Source organism: Octopus sinensis, linkage group LG3 (assembly GCF_006345805.1).
Source record: "Octopus sinensis linkage group LG3, ASM634580v1, whole genome shotgun sequence".
Classification (NCBI taxonomy): domain Eukaryota; kingdom Metazoa; phylum Mollusca; class Cephalopoda; order Octopoda; family Octopodidae; genus Octopus; species Octopus sinensis.
In genome coordinates, this window is record NC_042999.1 from 138,708,547 (window position 1) to 138,735,146 (window position 26,600).

The 26,600-nt window shown below is 36.6% G+C and overlaps 1 protein-coding gene across 7 annotated transcripts in view; it reads right to left on the reverse strand.

Moving 5' to 3' along the window:
• LOC115209407 (extensin-2) overlaps positions 1 to 26,600 on the reverse strand; it is a 271,538-nt gene that overhangs the window by 35,566 nt on the left and 209,372 nt on the right. For 4 of the 7 annotated variants that reach the window (XM_029777807.2, XM_029777804.2, XM_029777806.2 and 1 more), the window contains 4 exons: positions 13,247 to 13,603; positions 11,394 to 11,435; positions 4,618 to 4,844; positions 199 to 258 (listed from right to left, as the gene is read on the reverse strand). In XM_029777807.2, coding sequence (XP_029633667.1) covers positions 199 to 258; positions 4,618 to 4,844; positions 11,394 to 11,435; positions 13,247 to 13,603 — 686 coding nt within the window. The remainder of the gene's footprint in view (positions 1 to 198; positions 259 to 4,617; positions 4,845 to 11,393; positions 11,436 to 13,246; positions 13,604 to 26,600) is intronic. The other 3 variants (XM_029777810.2, XM_036501379.1, XM_029777805.2) reach the window with 2 other exon arrangements.

Sequence of the window (26,600 nt, forward strand, 5' to 3'; positions counted from 1 at the left end):
GCATCAAAATTTTAAGATACAAGATTTTTTAAAAATGTCAAAAACCAATCAAAATAGAAAAATGCCTCCTACAAAAGCAAAAAACAAATAGGGAGGAAAGCAGGATTGAAAGAAGGTGGACAGCAGGAGGAAAGTAGCCACCCCTACTACACTACTATAATTTCATATTTATAGGGTGTATGTTGTCAGTGATAATACCTTGTCCAACATACTGGTCAGCACCAATGTGAGAGTCTGCATCATAATATGTATTTGTATCTGGAGAAAATGGAGGAAATTAATAGATTTATATATAAAATATTGGATGGAGTGGTATAGAGAGTGAGTAGATGAGACAGATTGTGTTTGTAGAAACAAACTTTTTTGTGTGTGAATGTGCATGTGTATATCAAAATAGAAATGTGTGAGAGGAAATGAAATGTAGTGGGTAAGGGTGAATATGCTTATGATAATATGAACAATTTAACAGTTGTTTAATCAAATGAATAAGCCCTACTTATTGCTGAAACATCATTATCAATATTAGAGAGCCATTTATTTGATTAAAATTTTCAGCAAAACATAAACAAGCAAAAAATAAAATAAAATGTTCAGTAATTAAAACAAAAAAAAAAACTTCTTCCAGAACAAGAAATTAAAATATAACATAACTGAATCAGTTGAAGTTGTGTAAGGCAATGGTGGTAAACATTGCAGTGAAGTGACCAGGCAGAAAATGTATGCTGAAATACTGATATCTAATAATATATATTATTAATATTACAAAATGATAAAAGTGATTACAGCAGTGTGTGTCTAATGACTTATGATTATTATGATGCAATTGTTTACATCCTAAGAAAATTACTTGAACAAATGCAGCTCTGGAATAAATTGGATATATTTATAGTAACAATCTTTTAAAATTATAACATTAAGATCCAAAGTTAATTATAATTTTATAATTTTAAAGCACTTTCAAAAATAAATGAGCATTTACTGATGCTGTGACTATACTTAGAGACAAACTGAACAAACAGATGAGCAAAATTTGAAGTCCCAGTCAATTTTATCTTTATGATATATTAAGATAATATCTATAAAATATATTTAAAGTAATAAAACATTAAAATATATATATATTAAATACTAATGTAATGCTTGTTAAAAATAATGAGTTATTTTTGCTTCTTGACAGTGAATCTTAATCTTTGTTTCAAGCCCTGCCTTGTTTACTGTCTGATATTCCATTTTATTTTTCAGTTCTTTCTAATTCAACTCACTTTCCTCCATTATTCTCAGTGACTCAGTCACAAACTTTATAACTTCTCTTCCTCTATCTGCACACATTTATCTCACACTTTTTAGGCTCCTGTGAATAATTCTTCAAACATCTTAGCAACAAAAGAGTAATTTTACTAAACGCCTTATGCTTATTTTTTAAACTAATTGAAAGTTATAAATATATTTCATAAGAAATATGGTCAGAAGTATTTTAATTTAAATAACTGCATATCTAATTTCTTACAGGTAATTTCTAACCTAAAAGTATTTTTTTGATTTTGGACATTTTGCCACTTTCAAAATACTGAAACCATATCCAGATGAAGATTGCCTAAAATAAGTTACCAGTGATAAGAGAACCTTTACATGGTTGCATTACCTGCTAGAAAAGGCAACCAAATGTCCCTTAAATCACATCTACCATTTTAAATAAGGAAAATACTGATAATGTTACCCTATAAACCCCTTCAAAAGTTGGTACAGTCATGGCTGAAATGTCTTTGATCATAAATCTGACTTGATAAAAGCAGTGATCAATGAGTACTCCTATAGTGAAAAAAAAGTCACTTCTTGACTGTATGCTTTGCTCATCTTTTGCTATCATCATAAATATTATAATTTGTAGAAAGATAGTTCATTCTAAATCTTCCAATCTCTAGTAAAGGTTAACTGGGTAACCACCTTAGACCCATTAATTCAAATGCTTTGCAGATATTTTATTGCCAGTTTGGTCACCACAACAATTCAGGCTTAAATTCATCTAGCAGTCAATGAAAGAGAACTCATTTCTCATGTGTGTTTAATATAATGAAACTGGAGAAATGAAATATTACAGAGTATGGGATGAAGTACTTAATGTTGACATCTGGAGGTATAGAGATATACAATATATAATCTACCATTTGAGAACTCATTATGCTCCTCCAGTGTCTACAAGCTGGTGGCTACCAAGTTTCTGAGCATCTGTTGTAATGCAATGATTCAAAGTATTACATAATGCTGGCATTTATATACAAGACATCCTCCACTGAAGTAGGACATAATAAAAACAAGCCAGTGGTGAGCATAAAGAAAAGGTAGGTTTCCTTGTGTATGTATGTGTGTGTATATATATATATATATATATATAATCTAAGCCCAATATATGCCAATTGGCTCCATTCCAAATAAACAATTATGTTATATTCAGTAAACAATGATGAAGCACAAGGTATGAGAAATTTGAAGTAGAGATTGAATAAACAATTATGTAACACACATGTTGATTATTGTATATGTGTGTGTGCGCACATGCACACACATACACTTCCTACTAACCTATCAGCAGAATACACAACTTATATTAAAACTAATAGGTTACGATTTTTAAGCAACTTAAGTACATACTTTGTTTGAAAATATATAAATATTGAAAGATAAAATTAGGAGACATCTTGAGCGTATGTTCAATGCAGAGACAAAGAGAGAGAGAGAGACAAAGAGAGAGAGAGAGAGAAGAGAGAGAGAGAGAGACAAAGAGAGAGAGAGAGACAAAGAGAGAGAGAGAGACAAAGAGAGAGAGAGAGAGAGAGACAGAGAGAGAGAGAGAGAGACAAAGAGAGAGAGAGAGAGACAAAGAGAGAGAGAGAGAGACAAAGAGAGAGAGAGAGAGACAAAGGAGAGAGAGAGAGACAAAGAGAGAGAGAGAGAGACAAAGAGAGAGAGAGAGAGACAAAAAGAGAGAGAGAGACAGAGACAAAGAGAGAGAGACAGAGACAAAGAGAGAGACAAAGAGAGAGACAAAGAGAGAGACAAAGACAAAGACAGAGACAAAGAGAGAGACAGAGACAAAGACAGAGACAAAGAGAGAGACAGAGACAAAGAGAGAGACAAAGAGAGAGACAAGACAAAGAGAGATACCAAGAAAGACAGAGACAAGAGGAGACAAAGAGAGAGACAGAGACAAAGAGAGAGACAAAGAGAGAGACAGAGACAAAGAGAGAGACAGAGACAAAGAGAGAGACAGAGACAGAGAGACAGAGACAAAGAGAGAGACAGAGACAGAGAGACAGAGACAAAGAGAGAGACAGAGACAGAGAGACAGAGACAAAGAGAGAGACAGAGACAAAGAGAGAGAAACACACACACACACACACAGACAGACAGACAGACACACAGACAGACACACAGACAGACAGACACACAGACAGACAGACACACAGACAGACAGACACACAGACAGACAGACACACAGACACACAGACACACACAGACACACACACATACCACGACACACACAACCTAACAGACCCACCACCAGACACACAGAACACCAGACAGACACACAGACAACACAGACACACAACAGACCACATACACACAGACAGACACACAGACCACACAGACACACACACAGACAGACACACAGACAGACACAGACACACAGACAGACACACACAGACACACAGACACACACTACAGACCACAGACGACAGACAGACAGACAGACAGACAACAGACAGACAGACAGACAGACACACAGAACAGACATACAGACAGACAGACACAACAGACAGACAGACATACAGACAGACAGACATACAGACAGACAGACAGACAGACAGACATACATACAGACAGACAGACAGACAGACAGACATACAGACAGACAGACAGACAGACAGACAGACAGACAGACAGACAGACAGACAGACAGACAGACAGACAGACGACAGACAGACAGACAGACAGACAGACAGACAGACATACGACAGACAGACAGACCAGACAGACAGACAGACAGACAGACAGACAGACAGACAACAGACAGACAGACAGACAGACGACAGACAGACAGACAGACAACAGACAGACAGACAGACAGACAGACAGACAGACAGACAGACAGACATACAGACAGACAACAGACAGACAGACAGACAGACAGACAGACATACAGACTACAGACAGACAGACAGACAGACAGACAGACATACAGACAGACAGACAGACAGACAGACAGACAGACAGACAGACAGACAAGACAGACCCAGACAGACAGACAGACAGACAGACAGACATACAGACAGACAGACAGACAGACAGACAGACAGACAGACAGACAGACAGACAGACAGAGAAATGTGTAAAAAAAAGCATTCTGAATTCACTGATGCATACAGTCAACCAAAAAAAAAAGCCAAATAATTGAAACTCTGGTTTGAGTAATATGTATCCTGTTTCCATGTATGGATAAAGCAGACCATAGACACTTTTGAGAAGTGTTTATTGAGCACATATTCAGATTCACACATGAGACAAGCACACTTACACAGAGTAGAAGAAATATCATCAGAAATATTCTGTTTATAGTACCTGTAGGTGTAGTAGCTTCTTCTTCATCAGCAGGTTTCTCAGTATCAGTCATCCATTGCAATACTTTGAAGGACAGTGACTGCTTTGATGGATTGCTGCCACTTAATTTTGTATCGGCAGCTTCCTCAGCACGTCGGGCCTCCTCAGCACGCTTTGCTGATTCATTTTCATTGATAAGCTTGAAGACTTCAGATTCACGATAATTTATCTTTGGTTTGTCAGGTAACCTGAAAGAGAAAAGATAACATGTTTAACTATAAGACATAGTTGACAGGTCACTTGCAGAACAGTGGTTATACATGTACTGCACGTCAGCATCGCATCCTTATGCAAGTCGATAAAAAGAAAAAAAAAAACGAAAAATTAAAATGATCAAATGGTGTATATTTTTGACAAAATATTGGCTATGAAATTGTATATTAGAGATATTGTATTTTGTAGCAGCATAATTGTTATTCTGCCAACTGATAAAAAAATGCATTCTTGATTTCTATATTAATTTTCTTAGTAACTAATGAGTCTTTTTGATGCCCCTGATACTTGTTAACCTCTACAAGAAAGAATAGTTTACATGTTGCTTGTATGCACAAGTACACGAGTGCATATACATTATGCATGCATGCAAGACAAATTTTAGTGTTTGGTTGTCTAGTTTCATAATTTCTGATCAATTAAAGAAATATTAAATAAAACTAACAAAAAATAATCTAAATAGAGACTGGAGATTTTTAGAATTGTAATTAATGAAAACTATGATATATTAAGGATATAGAAATTGAGGAATCAAGGTTGTTGTGGTTAGTGATAAAAGAAACAAAAGAATATAACAGGTTTATCTATGAAAAGTGTTAACTTACCTATCATATGAATAGTTTATTTTTTGTAAGAGTTGTTTAGGAGTGTGTGTGTGAGAAGGAGCTAATAGATATATGAACAATATTCTATCACAGAACTTATTTGGGCTTTATAAGAGGTTAGTAACTTCAAGAAAACAATTCTAATGTTAATATTTTGCTATAAAAAAAATCCCAGGTAGCATAATTTTTTTAATGGCTTGGTCAGAATGAAGGGACCGAGTCCATAACCTTTGCAGATCCTCAAATACCTGTGAAAGTTAACATTCCTCTTAAACAGCTGTGAGTTAATGACTGCAAGAAAAACATGAGCAGTTAGGGAATTTCAGAGGGATTAGCATTCTGCAAGAAGGACCGAGTGAAGTGATTAATGCTTGACTTGATGGGGATATGGGTGTTGAGGAGAGAAGGGCAAATGAGTTTGGATGACCCAAGTAAAGAAGTGTGAGCAGTCAATTCCTTGTAAAAACTTTTTACAGCTAGCTGCTACAACATAAGAGATGGCATATCTATAGATTGTGTGCTGCACTCAACTGATTGCAATGAAGTTGCATTATTTTCTTTTAAACTTGTTTCAGTCAGACTGTGACCATGCTGGGGCTCAACCTTGAGAAATTTTTAGTTGAATGGATTGACTCCAGCACTTATTCTATTGGTCCTTTTGCTGAGCTGCTAAGTTATGGGGACATAAACACACTAACACCAGTTATGTAGTGGTGGAAGACATGGGTTTCTTTCAGTTTCCATCTACCAGATCCATTCAAACTTTTCATCAGCCTGAAGCCATTGTAGAAGATGCTTACCCAAGGTGCCATGAAGTAGGACTGAACCTGGAACTATGTGGTTGGGAAGCAAATTTATCACACCACCACAGAGTGGGAATTTTCTGTGGTTTAGGGTGTCTTTATGTGTAGTGAGAGCACTGGTCTAAATGTGGGAGCATTATCCTATTGTGGTACAGTGTGTTAAGTGAAGGCACAATGGCCCAGTGGTTAGGGCAGCGGACTCGTGGACATAGGATCATGGTTTTGATTCCCAGACTGGGTGTTGCGAGTGTTTATTGAGCAAAAACACCTAAAGCACCACAAGGCTCCAGCAGGGAGTGGTGGCGAACCCTGCCATACTCTTTCACCACAACACACTGTGTCACACTGAATCTCCAAGAACTATGTTAAGGGTACATGTGTCTGTGGAGTGCTTAGCCATTCACATGTTAAGTTCATGAGCAGGCTGTTCAGTTGATAGGATCAACTAGAACCCATCATCATTGTAACTGATGGAGTGCCGAAGAAGACTGTCTTAAAAATTTGTTTTAGATGGTCTTTGTTTTGGAGACTAAACTTTTCACAGCCATGTAGTTAATAAATGCTTTCCACAATCATATAACCCCAGATTTATCATAAGGTGTGCATTCTAAGAATGCATTTTGTACCATAGTCTTAACATTGCAACTGAAATTGGGTGGCTGAAAACTGCAAAAACTTCTTGGATGAGCAGTATCTGTTCTTAGGGGGAGAGGCACGGCGAAGTGCAAGAGAGAGAGAGAGAGCACGGCGAAGTGCAAGAGAGAGAGAGAGACACGGCAAAGAGAGAGAGATAGAGAGAGAGAGAGAGAGACACGCAAAGAGAGAGAGAGAGAGAGAGAGAGAGACATGCGCAAAGAGAGAGAGAGAGAGAGAGAAGAGATAGAGACCAGCAAAGAGAGAGAGAGAGAGAGAGAGAGAGAGAGAGACACGGCAAAGAGAGAGAGAGAGAGAGAGAGAGACATGGCAAGAGAGAGAGAGAGAGAGAGAGAGAGAGAGACATGCAAAGAGAGAGAGAGAGAGAGAGACATGGCAAAGAGAGAGAGAGAGAGAGATAGACTGGCAAAGAGAGAGATAGAGAGAGAGAGACATTCAAAGAGATAGAGATAGAGAGAGAGAGACAATGGAAGATAGAGAGAGAGAGAGAGATAGACATGGCAAAGAGAGAGAGAGAGAGAGAGAGAGAGAGACATGGCAAAGAGAGAGAGAGAGAGAGAGAGAGAGACATGGCAAAGAGAGAGAGAGAGAAGAGAGAGAGAGAGAGACATGGCAAAGAGAGAGAGAGAGAGAGAGAGAGAGAGACATGGCAAAGAGAGAGAGAGAGAGAGAGAGATAGAGAGATAGCAATGGCAAGAGATAGATAGAGAGAGAGAGAGAGACATGGCAAGAGAGAGAGAGAGAGAGAGAGAGAGAGAGACATTGCAAAGAGAGAGAGAGAGAGAGAGACATGGCAAGAGAGAGAGAGAGAGAGAGAGATACAATGGCAAAGAGAGAGAGAGAGAGAGAGACATGGCAAAGAGAGAGAGAGAGAGAGAGAGACATGGCAAAGAGAGAGAGAGAGAGAGAGAGACATGGCAAAGAGAGAGAGAGAGAGAGAGACATGGCAAAGAGAGAGAGAGAGAGAGAGAGACATGGCAAAGAGAGAGAGAGACATGGCAAGATAGAGACAGAATGGCATAGAGAGAGAGAGAGAGAGAGAGACATGGCAAAGAGAGAGAGAGAGAGAGACATGGCAAAGAGAGAGAGAGAGAGAGACATGGCAAAGAGAGAGAGAGAGAGAGAGACATGGCAAAGAGAGAGAGAGAGAGAGACAGCAAAGATAGAGAAGAGAGAACATGCAAAGAGATAGAGAGAGAGAGACATGTGGCAAAGAGAGAGAGAGATAGAGACATGGCAAAGAGAGAGAGAGAGAGAGAGATGGCAAAAGAGAGAGAGAGAGAGAGAGACATGGCAAAGATAGAGAGAGAGAGAGACATGGCAAAGAGAGAGATAGAGAGAGAGAGACATGGCAAGAGAGAGAGAGAGAGAGACATGGCAAAGAGAGAGAGAGAGAGATGCAAGAGAGAGAGAGAGAGACATGGCAAAGAGAGAGAGAGAGAGAGACATATGCAAGAGAGAGAGAGAGACATGGCAAAGAGAGAGAGAGAGAGACATGGCAAAGAGAGAGAGAGAGACATGGCAAAGAGAGAGAGAGAGACATGGCAAAGAGAGAGAGAGAGACATGGCAAAGAGAGAGAGAGAGAGACAAAGAAGAGAGAGAGACATGGCAAAGAGAGAGAGAGAGAGAGACATGGCAAAGAGAGAGAGACATGGCAAAGAGAGAGAGACATGGCAAAGAGAGAGAGACATGGCAAAGAGAGAGAGAGAGAGAGACATGGCAAAGAGAGAGAGAGAGAGACATGGCAAAGAGAGAGAGAGAGAGAAACATGGCAAGAGAGAGAGGAGAGAGACATGGCAAGAGAGAGAGAGAGACATGGCAAAGAGAGAGAGAGAGACATGGAAAAGAGAGAGAGAGAGACATGGCAAAGAGAGAGAGAGAGACATGGCAAAGAGAGAGAGAGAGACATGGCAAAGAGAGAGAGAGAGACATGGCAAAGAGAGAGAGAGAGACATGGCAAAGAGAGAGAGAGAGACATGGCAAAGAGAGAGAGACATGGCAAAGAGAGAGAGAGACATGGCAAAGAGAGAGAGACATGGCAATGTGCAAGAGAGGGAGAGAGAGGCAGGGAAGACCAAGAGCGACCAAGAGGGAGAAAAAACTAGAGAGAGAGAGAGAGAGGGGGGAGAGAAGAGAGAGAGAGAGAGAAAAGAGAGAGAGAAAAGAGAAGAGAATTAAGTGCAACAGCTGTTAACAGCAGTTGCAAATAAGCATCCTTGATTAACAATTAGATTTATAAGTAATGAGAAAACATTATTGCTACAACAAGTTTAGTACATTTCCAGAAATGTTCAATAGGTTAAAAATGTTCCGGTATGCTGTAAAAGAAATCTCACATGAGTAACATTGAACAAATAAACTTTTAAATGAAAATGGATTGATCTTGAAATTTTATACCAAACCAGGGCATTAAATACAATGATACAATGCAGACAACATTGTGTGAAATTGCTTAAGTTTTATTTAGGAAAGGTAAAACAGATGTGAGGTTAAGGTGTGAGATTTCTGGCCTCATGATCAACTTCAAATTTGATTTCTTACTGTGTTGTCAAGTAGGCAGTATGTATTGTCCTGAGGAAGGTACATATATATTTGTCAGTCTCAGTTTAGTGGTTAGCATGAAGAAAAGTAAAAACTACACTAACAAACCATCAGATCCATGGATAAAGAAAAGGCTACATTTAAGAGAAAAACAATCTGGACAACAGATCACACTACAAGTATTATTATTATTATAAACTCTTATAATAGAAATTCTTATTCTTAGAATATGTCAATTGGAAAGTTACAACTATTATGTATTCTAAGCTAGTTTGGGCAGTTGAAATCTTCTCATGTGTGCAAGATCCACTCAATACATTAGCTTCAAAGCCATTTAATTTTGGTTTTAAAATGAAGGCCACAAGCTCAAAATATCAAATGTATGTTCCATATTAAAGATAGATTCATCACAAAATGTTGATCAAAGATTCTTCACTTGACTACATTCATGCCATAGGGTGTTCAAGCAGAGTGGACTTAATCATATTAACTTATCTGAGTAGTCTATTAACAGATTTCTAAATCTTTGTCTTGTTAAAATTCCAAAGTAACTGTAGCAATTGTTTAGCTTGCTCAAGCCTGTAATAAATCCATACAAACCCCAGCTGTCTTGTACAGATCAAGTTCATCTTTACATCTACTTTTTTACTTGTTTCAATCATTTGATTGTAGTGATGCTGGAGCAACACCTTTAATCGAACAATTTGACCCCAGGACTTATTCTTTGTAAGCCTGGTACTTATTCTATTGATCTCTTTTGTCGAACTGCTAATGTTATGGGGATGTAAACATACCAACACTGGTTGTCAAGCGATGGTGGGAGGACAAACACAGACACACAAACATATGTACACAGACAGGTTTCTTTCAGTTTCCCCTCTACCAAATCCGATCACAAGACTTTGGTTGGTCAGAGGCTATAGAAGACTTGCTCAAAGTGCCAGGCTACAAATCTTTCTAACAAAATAAATACAATTTTTCTAATTTAGGTATAAGGCCAGCAGTTTTGAGAGGAGGAAATTAGTTGATTTTATTGATTCCCTAGAAGGAAGAAAAGCAGAAGTTGACCTTGGTGGGATTTGAACCCAGAATGTAAAAAGCTAGAACCATTACCATACAGCATTTTTTCTGATAATTCAGCTGATCCACTTACCCTTAAAACTACACAAATCAAAAATTCTATTTTGTTACAGTATGTCCCAGATAGTGCACTGCAAAATGAAGCCTGCAGATTAGCTGAAAATTATTTTTTGTACAGGAACAATGACTTTCACAGATATTGGAGAAGTCATCTGATGAGGTAAATGTACTTGAGCAGAGTTGGGTAAGATTAAGCAATAATGAACTTTATGCCAATAAAATGCTATCTTGACTGTTTATAATCACTAATTCTGTTCAGGTCTCAAGAAACTGATATACGATAGATCTGCAGACTAATTGTTCACAGAAAAATAAACAACAAAAAGCAACTGTTATCTCTAAAGAAAGCTTCACTGCAAATATTAAGACTAGACCTATCAAATTCAACCACTACATGCATCACTATCACTTTGTAATACAGAATTTATATAAGCAATGTTAATGTGTGAGATATACAAGGATTACACTCCTGCACTATAGTTTCCTTCAATTGGCATATCATATATGTCAGTAGGTAGAAAGGAAATGATTGGTGGCACATCATTAATTTCATTTTCTTTCCAACCAGCAGACATGTAGTTTGAAAATGTAATCCTTATTTATCTCATACATAAGCGTATCACTACAGATTTCTAACAAAAGTCGTACTGAGTACTGTTTTTCTACAAGAATAAATAAATAAATATATATATATATTTATTTATTTATTTGCATGCTTAATGAGAGCATCTATCTATCTGATGTAATAGCAAGATGGAAAGAAATGTTTTAAAAACTGACCTGCAGGGATCATATTTCGGCCCACCAGAAATCTTCATGTCACTGTTTGTAAAATTGATGGAGGGAAGAGAAATATGAAGGAACACCAAATGATGATTGATCACTGATGATGGCAATTGGAACATTCAGATAGGGTTTGAATGTTTAAAACAAAAAAAACAAAAATACTAAAAATGATGTTGGTCACAATAATGTTAGGCAGGTGAGTAGAATTTTAACCTTTAGTATACTGTAGGTAACATAAGTTACTATATTATCTTATAATACTGCTTGTATTTGAAATTGCAAATGAAAAATTAGGTTTCATACTGATGTTTGTATTTCTAGTGATCTGACAAGTTTACATAAGATTTGAATGCAATATGTCATTATTGGCAAAGATGGTTGTTTTCCGTTATAAGCCAGAATACTAAAGGTTAAAAATATAAATTGGGTGGGGTAAAAATAAATTGTTTATCAATAAACTGGCAGTAAAATTCAGTCTCAACACAAAAATGACAATATAAACAAATAAGGAAATACAAGCAATAAAATATATAAACAGAAATGTAAGTGATGGAATTAAAGGTTTAAGTAGAACAGTAAATCTTCACAATTGCATTTGTTCAAAAGTTTGGGCATTCTCTCTCTTATGAAAAGTAAAGAAAGATCTAAATTCTTAAAGTATTTTTATTTATGAAAATTTAAAAAAATTTCTTCATAATAGCTTTATATATTTTTCAACTTAAAGCGAGATACTCAAAAAGTAGAATTTTGATTTTCATCTATCAAAGTCAATGAAATAGATGACAGGAAATAATCAGGCTCAAATTTATCAGTTTAATCTATCCTCTAATTTACTAAACTATCAGAAAAAAAACCCCAAAAAACATGAACCAACAAGTAAAAAAAAAATAAAGAAAATTGGGTGATGGTGGATGAAATTGAACTTAACTAATGAATTTGTATTTCAATGATTGTTTCTAGGTTGGTTCACTAACCATAATTAAGTAATGCTAATTATATTATCACTCAAAATTAGCCTTGTGCCAATAGCAAAATAATGGTTTAAAATTTTGGTACAAGGCCAGCAAGTTAGGAGGTGGGGTAATTATATTACCTCAGTGTTTAACTGGTACTTATTTTATTAACCCTAAAATGTATGGAAGGCAAAGTTGACCTTGGTGGCATTTGAACCCAGAATGTACAGAGATGAAATGCTGTAAAGCATTTTGCCTGACATGCTAACAATTCTGCCAGCTTGCCGCCTTAACTGATATCAGAAATATTAGCAGGGAGGTGGATGGCAGAATTACACAAAATCCCTTGCAGTACTTAGTTATATCACTTTATATTCTGAGATCAAATCTCACCTAGGTTGACTCATTTCAAATCCTGGAGTTGGTTTTAACTATAATTCATTCCATGTATTATCAGAATATTAGACAGTAGAACATCAAACTGCCTTGTGGTTTTAAGTTGCATTTTTTTTACATTTTGATATTAAAATCTTATGGAGACCATCTTTCATTCCTGTGGACTCCGTAAGAAGTATCAATCAGATACAGGAAGACAATATAAATAAACTGTTCACTTTTGTCAATGCTTGAATCAGTGGAGTGGTAAATGGAAACATGTTTATTGAACCTTCCCACCAAATTACATATATTAAGACTACTGGTATTCTTCCCCAAAAGTTTGTCTTCTCTCATACAGTGTAAGAAGAGGGGGGAGAAGGAGAATAGTGAGAGGAAGTGTAATATTGTTAACTATATTACATGCTGAAAGATTAATCAATGCATTAACAGGTGTAAAACAGATAATATAATTTTAATTGGGGTAAAATACTTCAGTAGGAAAAGTGAGATACTTACCCACCAACAGCAGTAATAACCCCTCCAGACTGACAAGCTAATTCCTCAGTAGCGGCTTCAGCAGAATACAATCCTAAAGGAGAATTGTACTGGCCATGAATGAAAGTTCCAGAACCAGCCCCAGGTGTTATAGGGGTAACGGGACTATGAGGTTGCCTAGCATAAGATGGTGAAATAGGGCTTGCATTGCTACTGTGAGGTGAAGGGTAAGACTGGTAATGCTGCTGCTGCTGCGGTTGGGCATAATACTGAGGCTGTGGTGGTGTGTAGGTTGGTACTTGGTGGGCAGCTGCTTCCTTCTTTGCAGCCTGCACATCTACCTTCGGTCCTTTCCGGGCAGATTGATTGTAATGCTGTCTGTAAGAAAATAAATGAAACAATAAGATACACAATCAAATTGCTAGAAATATATTATCATTGTGGTGGATTAAAAGAATACATAGAACAATGGACAAAACACTTTAATACATGCAGTTGCACTCACTTTACTTTCTGAATTTAAATCCTGCTGTGGTTACCTTTCATTCTTCTGGATGGTATGATGAAAAATGTATGTAGTCAAAAACTGGCTTTGATATAATTGACAAAAATGTGCTGTTAGAAATCTTTGTATTTCCATACTTCTAAGTACTGGAATCAATTTACTGAACAACTCTTTCACCTCACCTCCCAGTTGAAAGCCGACTGTATGTAAGACACAATTATCATTAAATTATGAAAGAGTCCCAACTGAGAATAACAAAAAGGTACTGATAAATAATCTCAATCAGTTCCATTTGAATAGACATAGCATTAACTGTACAATTAAGAACAATCTTCGAAATTCCAACAAGCTGTATACCCATAAGATTTTGTGCGGATGGTGCACATATGTGATGATGTACATATACTGATTGCAAATATTGAGTGAACCGAACACTGAATGAGTGTTCTGTTACCATTAAAGAGATATTGGTGTCTATGGTAAAAACACTTCACTTTCAAATGGATAGATTCACTTTGCTGAAAATAGGCATGACAATGTAAAAACAAATTTTCTGTTGATTATAGCAGAGGCACTGTAAAATTGATATTTTGTCAGCTTGTATAGAGTTCAAACCCTTTTGTGTGTTTGGTCTAAGCTTGTATAAAATTCTATGCTTGTTTGCTTTAGATTGCATGAATTTAGTCAGTGGTTCCTGTAAATTTAGAATAAGTACAATTTACCAATGTCATTTGACTAAAAACCATAGCAATGATCATCCTGCCTTTATTGTCATGTATACTATAAGATTTAAGGCTATAAATGAACTTATATTTTAAAGATATGTAGTGGTCAAATAAGATCAAATTTGGTACTAAATTGAATGGATGAAATGAAATTTGGTATTACATCAAGTGTAGGCTGAGTGACAATGTAGAAGCTATTACTCCAGAAAAGCAGAAGAAAGATGGAATACAAAAACCAAACCCATGCCATGTCATGCACTGATCTGATCTCAGCTGCAGTATCTGCTTCTGGACTCCCAATTGTTTCACATAAACCCTAGGGTGTGGCACTCATGATCGCTAGATCGTGGGTTCAATTCCTGGACCAGGAAGTGTTCTGTGTTCTTGAGCAAAACACGTCATGTTCCTTTGTGATCATTGACACTTGACATATGGTGCACATGTACAGGGCAATGCTGATTTGATAGAGGGAGTGAATGTACAGTACATACACTTGATTGCTATGAACAAACCATTTGTGCAGGTCATTCAGAAAAAACAAAAAACTGAACACTCGTAATGTAGTCTTTGATGGGAGATCCCATCATTATACAAGATACAAGTCTTTGCCATGACAGCTTGGCCTTCCCATTGCTCACTACAAGAAAGAAATTTCTATTCTAGCAATTCATTCTAACACACACAGTTCTCTGCATTATCACTAGTTCTTTCTGTCCAGTTCCAAGTATTTTTACATTGGTGGTTTGATCTCTATATGTAAAATGCAAGGGACAACACAGACTTTTGATGGAATGCAGTCAGGTTCTATACGGTTTCAAATTTTGGCAAGCCAACAAAATGCCTAACCTCCATCTGCAAATATTGTACTGTCCAAATAGGTGAAATGGGGTACATTTTCTAAGACTTTATAATTTATAGTTATAATCTAAATCTTTATATTATCTTGGCATTAGACATTTATAGTTTTTGCATCAAATTGTTAGCTGAACTTTTACATAGTGGTCTTTCCAGAATTTAAGCATTTGCAAAAATTTAGATAAGAACTGGTTATAGTCTTGAAGCAGACCATGTCCTTTTTGATAAATCTGCTTAAATTTATAGCAAAAACTGAAGAAAAATATAGGATATAACCTTGTCTAAAACCAGTCCCAACAGTAAAACAGTTATTCTCTCACTAACACATACATAATTGCTTCTTTTATATATATTGCTTTCATCACTTTTTAGTTCTGTAGGTATTCTGTATCTTGAATGATTTTCCATGGTACTTTTTAAAGTTAAACCTGCTAAACTTTTCAATGTCTTTCTGCAAGCGACCAATCACACTTATATCCCAAAGATAATGGAAATAGTTGTTAATCGCCTTCACCAACATCTTGAGTGTTCATCCTTAATAACCATCAATACAGCTTCAGTAGAGCCAGGTCTATTGGAGACATACTCTTACTTATAAGTTGCTTTTTGCTCTTGAGAAGGATGTCATCAGCAAAGCATTCAACAATGTATGATACAAGAATTTTATATTTGTCAGATCTCTTAGAAGCTTCTTGTCCAACCAAACTATTGTAGCATGATTTTTGGGACATGCTATCTGCTTAAATGGACTCTCGACACTCCTATTCCTGTTAATTAACTACAGGCTCGCTGTCATCTGAATATACTCACTAACCTTATCTGCACACAAATGTCATCTGCATGTACCCTAGATACCTCATGTCAGTCAACCTTGCACCGTCGTCTTAAAAAGCTTAAACATTATTCTATGGAAATGTAATAATCTTTACCAACAGCAAAGAAAATTGCGTCGCATATCTTGCACCCGTACCAGTGGTACGTAAAAAGTACCCGCCTAGCTTTGAGTCTCATGGAGGTAGTGACAAGTGACTGAAAGTTTTGGTAATATATCGTACTTGAGAAGACCTGTCAAGTCAGATTGTGGTTGTGGCCGATGCCAGTGTTTCGTAACTGGCACCCATGGCAGTGGTTGGCTTTAGAAAGGGCACCCAGCCGTAGAAATCATGTTAAATCAAGCTGAAACCTAGCACAGCTCTCCATCTTACCAATTTAAAGTCAAACCAGCCAACCCATGCCAGCATGGAAAACGGATGTTAAATGATGATGTTAAAAGAAAAAATCTTGTATCTCATGCTGAGCAACGCATAAACTGTCAAAGACAAGATAACACACAAAATATATTTAGTGTACATTATACAAAATGTCAAATAGTAGATCTCAAATTCTTATGATGTCCTATCATTCACGACACTGCAAAAATTGCACTTGAAGACTAGCCTTCTTGGTAGGGGCTTGCTCATCCTCATAAGAAAATGTCTGGCCCAAAGATATGCTGTATGTATCATGCTTCTACAGAACATTCTACTCCTCTGAACAATCAGCTTGCATACCACCTCTATTCTTCATACTAAATCTAATCTCTTCACAGGGATACAAAATCCCTAGAAGTTTCTTTCAGTTTACATATTACCTGCAGACAGTCTTACAAATGGTCAAATAGATCAACAGTAAAGCACTGGTAGAACCTGCCCCAGAGTTTAGAGAGCATTGACTCAACTCAGGTGCCTGACTGTCATCTTTCCGGTATCAATAAAGATAATACCTATTTCTTTATTACCCACAAGAGGCTAAACAGAGGGGACAAACAAGGACAGACATAGGTATTAAGTCGATTACTTCGACCCCAGTGCGTAACTGGTACTTAATTTATCGACCCCGGCGGAATTTCGACTTTGCCTTTCATCCTTTTGGGGTCGATAAATTAAGTACCAGTTACGCACTGGGGTCGATGTAATCGACTTAATACCTATGTCTGTCCTTGTTTGTTCCCCCCGTGTTTAGCCCCTTGTGGGTAATAAAGAAATAGGTATTATTTTTATTGATACTGGAAAGATGAAAGACAAATACAATCCTCTGTGGCGTTTGAATCTAGAACAAAGGGACATAATTAAAACCAGGATTTTGTGTGCTGCTCGTCTACTAACCAAGTGTTTTCCAACACATTGTCCAAATAAATAATTTCAAATTTTGCACAAGGTCAGCAGTTTAAAGGGAGTGCGTAATTCGATTACATTAACCTCAGAGCTCAATTGGTACTTCATTGGCCCCGAAAGGCTGAAAAGCAAGATTGATCTCCGCAGTATTTGAACCCAAAACGTAAAGAGCCCGCATGATTGCCACTCATCATTTTGGCGCTAACGAATCTGCCAGCTTAAAAAAAAACTCCTTTCTACCTGTTATTGGAACAAATCCTGAAGCTTTTTGAGGAAGGGGCTTGTCGATCGACCCCCCAGTGCTCATCTGGTACTTATATCATCGACCCCAAAAGTGAAAGTTGACCTCGGCAGCAACGCTGCTTCAAAATAATTCTTTCAACTATAGGCACAAGGACTGTATATTTGGAAGAGAAGGCTAATCGATTACAACGATCCCGAAAGGATGAAAGGCAAAGTCAGTTTCAGCGGAATTTGAACTCGGAACGTCCAGACGGACGAAATACCGCAAACAATTTTGTCCGGCGTGCTAACGATTCTGCCAGATCGTTGCATTGTTTTGAACAGCAATTTTGAGAGGTGGGGGAAAGTCGATAACATCGACCTAAATGCTCAATTGATCATATTTTATCGGTCCCGGAAGGACGAAAGGTGAAACTGATCTCGGCGAAATTTGATCTTAGAACGTAATGACGGGTGAAATGCCATTAAGCATTCTGTCCGGAGTGACAACGATTCTACCAGCTCGCCGCTTTAATAATAAAAACAACAGTTTAAAAATAAGAGATGTTTGCGTGTTATGCCTTTCCGACAGACATTAGCAATGTAACTGAAATTTTAACCGGGTATCAGAACTGGCTTACAGACTCGGTTCAACTACATAATATCATTCTAATTTTAGCAGACATACTGCCATGTTTCTTACATTTCAAAATAGACTTAATGTTGAACACTATAAAGACAGCTTCACTCTGTAGTCAAGAGAAGAAAATAGTAAACCTGTCGACTGAGTAGGTTGCCAATAATAATATCCTAACTGGGCAAATAGCCAGGTTCTTGCATAGCACAGAGTATAAAGTAGATTGCCTGCACTCCAGAATATGCTAAAAGTACTTATTTTATCGAGTCCCTAAATGATGAAAAACAGATTTAAACTCAGAATTTAATGAAGCAATCTTCTTTTTAATATATCGAACTAATTTTCCTATTAATTGTGTGTGGGTAGCTGATCTTAGGAATGAATTGAATCTGTATTAAGTTTAGTGGTAAGCTGCAAAATATCCGAAATAACGTATTTACACTAAGAATCCTATTAATTTCAGATGTTTGTACTCCTAGTTGCTTTGCCCCAGGTCATGCCTGATTGAAAATCTCCGGGTACTTTTTGCTTATCTCACTCATAAAAAAAACAACAAAAGCCATTAAATTGGGTTATCTCCCCACTAAGAAGTTGAGTTTATGTGGCGACAAGAAGTATTGAATCAAAAGGATCTAACCCTTTTAATCCAATCTCAACACATTGACTTTTGGCCTCCTCAATAAGCATGGTATGATTTGTTATAAAAATGTTTGATTCAATAAGATATTTAATCTTTTCACTTACCAAATTTTCATTTTTTTTTTCGTTATTGAAGGTTATTTCTTTTTAGTCGGAGGAGATAATTCAGTTTTTTAATGGAGTGAGATAAGCAAAAAGTAGCAATACCCGTTATCAAAAGGATTCGATCCGTGCCCATCCTGTTCTTTTTTCAGTTAGTAAACGTATGGCTACATTATGTAGTGCTTTTTTTGTGAAAGACGGTAGAATGTAATTTAATAGAAAACTGACTATTTTTAATATTTGAACGACCACGTAGAGGCTCTCACGATGACTCGTGTTCTCGTTAATATAAAGTATGATAAAGATGAATATACTTATGATTGGACGGCAATCAGAGACGTATACCAAGTGCAGCTCAATCAATCTGTCAACTCACTGGAGTCTTGTAGAATGTTGTCGCATACAAGATGGCAGATCATGTATTATATTGTAAGTAACTTCCTCATCGGTGACAGAAGTTTGCCATTTAACTATAGCAAGAAACGATAGTAAGGATATAACAACATCCACTAATTAAACAGATGCACGAGTAAACGGCGTCATTTTATCATCGTTACTTAAGGCGGCGAGCTGGCAGAAACGTTGGCACGCCGGGCGAAGTGCGTAGCCGTATTTCGTCTGCCGTTACGTTCTGAGTTCAAATTTCGCCGAGGTCGACTTTGCCTTTCATCCTTTCGAGGTCGATAAATTAAGTACCAGTTACGCACTGGGGTCTATGTAATCGTTTTAATACATTTGTCTGTCCTCTCTGTGTTTAGCCCCTTGTGGGTAGTAAAGAAATAGGTATTTCGCCTGCTACTACGTTCTGAGTTCAAATTTCGCTGAGGTCGACTTTGCCTTTCATCCTTTCGGGGCTGATTAAGTACCAGTGAAACACTGGAGGTCGATGTAATCGACTATCCCTTTCCCTAGATTTCAAGCCTTGTGCCTTTAATGGAAAGGATTATATTATCGTTATTTGTTTTATCGGAAAAGAGGTTTGGACAAGTTTCTAGAACCTAGACCCAACCCCAGAATATCGAGTCGTCCCATTTTCAGGTCATTAATTAAAGGACCACCTTCTTCCTGCAACTTAATGAATAAACAAAATTAAATCGATATAAGAAAAATTGAACTTATGATAAATATAGAGCAGGTTCCATAAAAAAAATCTCGTAAGAGTGAATTTCTGAAAAATCCTTTATTAGGAACTATCATTATTTGCCGAAATAGTGCTTTATTAGATTCGTGAGGTTTTTACACAATGCCTCTTTCAATTATTAATTCCCTTTAAGGTCGCTGTTAACGAAATGTATGGTGGAATAAATTAGGTATTTGGTTGAGATTACATTGAGATTATAGAATAATTGCTGAGAATATGAACGGTAAAAAAAAAAAGTTCAAGGAGTAACGCAACAAAATTCCAGGCATAACGAGCCCTCAGTTAAAATGTAATGAATTTGATCCACAAAATTACTCGGGTCGGGCTATGTAAAATGGAACATAACAAATGATCATATTAGAAAGCATTCTACCAGCTTAGTTAACCCAGTGGAACACATATCTTGATTACAGCAAGAAAAATGAATACAAAGTAGAAGTACAACAGCTAAACTGAGTAATGAGCTAGCCAGTAATTTAATCGCCACTATAGCACTGATATAAAATTAGGTGTTCACATATCAGATATACGCAGTCGCTCATTTCATGAAACGTCTTCGTAGCTTATTTCTGTTTTTAGATTTAATTTATGTTCTTAGAAATTCTAGTTTCATTATAACAATACAATTTGAAACCACATCACAGACGACTGCAGTCGACAAACCGGAAGTACGATTATTTGTTTTTCACAAAATGGAGGTTGAAAGTATCCTATAACATTTCTTTTCAGAGCGGAAATAATCCTGATTATTAATTCTCATCTTAAAATTTCTTTCCTTCCCACAGGAAATAAGTACTTAGTTAAGATTATATTAATAGTTCACTACAGGGCAGTGCATATAACAGCCAGTAGAAATCCAGATTCTATGTAGGTTTTAAATTATTCAAGCCGGCCAGATTTTTTTCCCCCACTTACACTAAGAAATTGTAGTGAATTATTTTATTCAATCAAAAATATAGAGGTTGCCAATTTTTGTTAGGGATAGTGTTATAAAAGCAGCCAGGTCCTGGCGAGTCCTACAAACACGAAGCCACTTTACTTTTACAGCTGATGACTGTCCAGACAAAAAAAAAGTCATTTTTATTAAGTTTTGTTGAAACTCCTGGCACTAGGTTCTTTAACTCCTCATAATCGAAAATGTACAGATATTTAAAAGCGAGGATGTAAAATTACGTTGAAGCAAGAAAGGAATTTAGCAATTGGTAGGTTAGGCCAGTAAACAACGAAGAATGTTTTCCGGTTCGTTTAAATCTTCTCCATCCCACGTGCGCGCATGAGAAATTAGAAGTCAATATTGCTATAATAATAATAATAATAATAATAATAATAATCATCATCATCATCGAGGGAGGCCCTCCCTCCAGTCGTCCGAATTGTTGAAAGTATCAGCCAAATTTTCTCCAAATCATCTTAATGTGATATAATCCGATATATACTAAAAGTCAGAATGGTCACAGTTGGAAATTTCTGAACACAGATCCATTCGATAATCATGGCAGACATGAGGTTAGACCAAAATAACACGAGCAACAGGAATAGTAAATAACGATGCTAATAAACGAAAACCAATTTGTTATGTAACAGTTGTATAAAAAGACTGCGCAAAGTTGTAACGTTCGTGTATTTTTGGACAAACGCAAGAAAAAGTAAAGAGCAAGCTATGGAAATCAAAGACAATACAAACAAATGAGAGAGCTTCTATATGGTTAATCGACGACTAACTAGATTACCATACTTCCCTTACATTTGAACATAAACGCATTTTAAATGAAACATGTAGTTGTAGCTATTGTATCTGACTAAATAGTAACGGCTGAAGTGAATTTAAAGTCTTCTCGATCAGGGTTAACATCACAAAAAGATATAACAAAATTATGTCACACAATCACGTATGTAATCTATATATATAAAACTCTAGTTGTGTGAGTGTCTGTCCCCTTCGATTTAGATTCCTAACTCCTCCCACATTTTGCGGTGCAGTTTAACCAAATTCGGGTATCTTATAGTCGTGATTCATATCTAGCCCGTCTGACTATTAGCGCGCGTCAACGATGAGTCTACGATTTTAAAAATAATTTAACATCATTTTTTATTCCATTTTAATGCATAAAATGCATCGTGTGTCGATGGCGGCGGAGTTGGCGTCCACGCTCACAGCTGCACCTGTTTGCTTCTCCCCCTTCCCTCCCTCGTGAAGCTGTGGGGAAGGGAGTGTAAAGAAATCAACGTCGTAATGCGTTGTGAAGGAAACCAGCGTTCTTTTAGAACAACGACTTCATGGCTTGAAGACACCAAAACAAAAATGGCTAAGAAAGCCCGAATTTATAAGGGAAGTAACTCTCTAAAAATGCTTATATAGTTATTTCCCTTACAAACCCGAGCAACGCCGGGCGATACTGCTAGTAATTGATAAAAATGCCCACATTTACAAACAACTTAATAATAAAGATGATATAGTACAATACAGTGGACGATTTAAGTAAATAAATCCTTAAAATATAAAAGGTACACGCGCGCGCGAAAATATAATTAAAGCTTTTTGAAAATTGGGCAGTAGAAGTCAAACATTGATACATTTAGTTTCTGCCTCTTTACAAAATTGGTAACAATTCTATCGAATAACAACGCATTAGTCCACCATGATAAATGATGGCGGTAATTATAAACTGTAAAGGGTTAATTTGTAGTTCAGTAAGAACTATCAAGATACTTATATAACATTCACGCGCAAATACACTGTATACACACTCTGTAACTTAAATTTCCTTAGAACAGCTGTTGATGTAAAAATAAACCATCCATGAACTAGCGTTAAATATATTAGTTTTCTTTACAGTTCCACCATCGTTAAGAGATATGGAAGTAATATAACGAAAGCTCTAAGGTGGAACAATGAAATAATTAAAATACGAGCCAACGAGGAAGCCTCAATGTACTAGTAATAGCAACCAAATCTTCAAATCCCATTATACAGTATTAATACCCCACTCAAAAACCCCCCCACTGGATCTCATCCTAAAAATACATGAAATAGGTGGGTTGACCGCGGTTTGGATTGTTATCTATTTCTTTACTACCCACAAAGGGCTAAACACAGAGAGGACAAACAAGGACAGACAAATGGATTAAGTCGATTATATTGACCCTAGTGCGTAACTGGTGCTTATTTAATTGACCCCGAAAGGATGAAAGGCAAAGTCGACCTCGACGGAATTTGAACTTAGAACGTAACGGCAAACGAAATACGGCTACGCATTTCGCCCGGCGTGCTAACGTTTCTGCCAGCTCGCCGCCTTTTGGATTGTGTTATAGGCTTACTCGATCAGAATCGGTCGAGAGATAAACCACTATAATACTTGTAGAAAGCAAATAATTTTAACACGCGAAAATAAAAATTTTCTTACAATTAAACGTTTTGATGTAGTGTAATATCCAAGTAGAAAATGTTATTAAACAGTTATTTTCAATTGTTATACAGTTTGGATTACATTATTGGCCAAAGGAAAAAGTCAAGTATGGTTTGTATTAAACTAAGGTGAAATTACCTAGAGTTTTCCAAGACTAAGAAATGAATACATTTAATTCCACCGAGCGGCTCGAGCCTGCAGTAACGGCGCGATTTCTGTTTGATTTCCATTACATCTTACAAATCATATTTTCTAGCTTGTGGTCAATAGCCTGGTAAGTGAAGGTGTCCAGTAAACACAGAAGATGAAGTCTATTATAATGAACCAATAAATTAATGATCACGAGATATTTTCATTTCAGGATTATTTGTTGTTCTAAATGCTCAATGAACGAATCATCTAAAACTCATGAAAATACAGTGGTATTTGACATTACAAACATCAATTTGAGATGGCAAAAAAGAGGATACCTATATCCCTTACACTGTCTCAAACTGGTGTTACCAAAGAAATCGAATTTGGAGTGAACTGTGTTTTTAATACACTAAACAGCTAACTAGGTAAGTTCATGAAGAGACAGACGTAGACCTTATAGTGACACGTGGAACTATCATCATAGCTGTTATTGGCGCAAAACATGAGCAAGCGAACTAAAAGAGGCACGTTAAAAACTTGTGAATACACAAAATATGGGGAACCACTGAATTAATTCATAATATAAAAACACGCTGCCAACCGATTTGACCTTAATATTTTCGAGACATTACAAACTGTTCAGAAATGTATTTTTTTCCCTTCAGCAGATTGAATTAGTGTATGCATTTTAGACATATTCTTATTGTCCATTTACTTTAATAACAGAATCATCATCATCAATACTTTTCACTAAAAGCAACTACTTTTTATAAATAATAAAACTGTAGAAAAGCTTCGCGAGGCATATCTGTAAAATTAATATTTCCAACAAATTGGAACAAGATGTCTAGAGAAAAAAATTATGTAATTTCATCTCCGACCAAATCTGTATTCTAAACTACTTCATTATGTTTAGAGTTACGAAGTGTTGTCACACAAACTACCCCAGTCTTGTTCTGCAGAGTCTTTAGTACCTATTCCCGTTTCATTTTACAAAAAAACAGTATATTTTTTCTCTCTCAGCGGGTGGCAGGCAAATCAACAAAGCGAAAAGGAAGAAATGTAAGAATTTTAAGCCTGGGGGCTGTGGTTTCAATATCCAGCAGAATAGGTTTCTATTTAATGAACTCAACTGCAAAGGAGCGTATGACGGGTTACTTGGTTTGTTAGAAATATCAGCCACATATCCCTCAAATAACAGCTTACTCCTTTAAAAAATATTAACAAAAGCAGTCCAAGTTTTACCATCTGAATTAAGACGAGATGGTTACGAGGGAAATAAATTTAATATTATGTCTGCTTAATCAAGGACGGCCTGGGACTAAACAACTGTTAAAGCGTAGAGTGAAAAATTAAACGAATTGTCATAACAAGGCGGCGAGCTGGCAGAAACGTTAGCACGCCGGGTGAAATGCGTAGCCATATTTCGTCTGCCGTTACGTTCTGAGTTCAAATTCCGCCGAGGTCGACTTTGCCTTTCATCCTTTCGGGGTCGATAAATTAAGTACCAGTTATGCATAGGGTCGATGTAATCGACTTAATCCGTTTGTCTGTCCTTGTTTGTCCCCTCTATGTTTAGCCCCTTGTGGGTAATAAAGAAACATATATTAGAAACTGCAAATCGCATGTCTGTGTTGTAAACAAACGCTCAATTTAATAGGTTTCAACATAACAGGTGCTTCTGGGTATTTCTGCACAAGTCGTTCTTTTAAGTCTTTAGTGCCGAAAAATTATTATCTAATCATTCTAAGACCTTGCAGTTGACGTAAACTACACTTCGCTGATGAAACATTATACCGAGAGTTTGCTAAAAGATAAAATACAATCACTTTATTTCATAATTTTGATTAAAATTTCTCAGTTTACTACATCAAATGTAACAGCGCTCATTTTACCACTTTTATTAAATATAAATTTCTCTCTGCCAATTACTGAATCAAAATAAACTTGATTTCTAAGATTAGTACAAGACCATAAATCTTTAACGAGGGTAGGCTATAGTCGGTGAAATCGATTCAAGACTTCGAAAAGTACTCTATTTCATCAACTCTGGAAGGAAGAAATGTAAAGTTGACCTCGGCGGGATATTAACCCAACTAAAATATGAGCAATGAAATAATGAATTAAAATTTCATCTACGGAATGCACTTCTGAGGAAACTAAGATTTCATTTTCCATGATTACTAAAGTTCTTTAAAGACTCACATTGCATAATTGTAGTCGTTGTTCAACTCCAGGTTAGCCGTTATCTAGTAGCCCAATGATCAGGCATTGCAGCTGAGAGCAGGCCATTTTTTTATGGATAGTCGAGTACATTAATGTCTTGTTTTTAAAGATATATATTTCGTATGTTGAAACTAAAACAATTACAACGGAGAGGACACCGCGACTCTTCAAAAACAAACAACTTCACTTAAACATTATTTGTTATCAAAATTTTCGTCATACCGATTGGTATCTACAAGTGCATGCATGTGTGAATAAATGAGCAATGGGGTTTCATATAACCAAAATGCTAAATATTGCAGAAATAATTTCACTTCGAAATAACTAGACTACACTTGCATCCAGATAAAAATTAAAACAAGCGTTCGTGGTGATAGGAAGTGAAAGAAACTTAGGGAGTTTTCGTAATCATTTAATTTCCCCAGTAACTGGACAATGTTTGGAAATATCATTTAATAACCGACGCATATGCTATTCAGTTGCGAAAGTCATTGTGGTTAGACGTATATTTTGTACAACTGAAAGATTAATTCTACAAAAGAAAAATACGTAATATTGTATTAAACTTCGATAGAGCACCTGGTAAAACCTTTTAAAGGTATATAGTTACAATAAATTACGTTCCGAA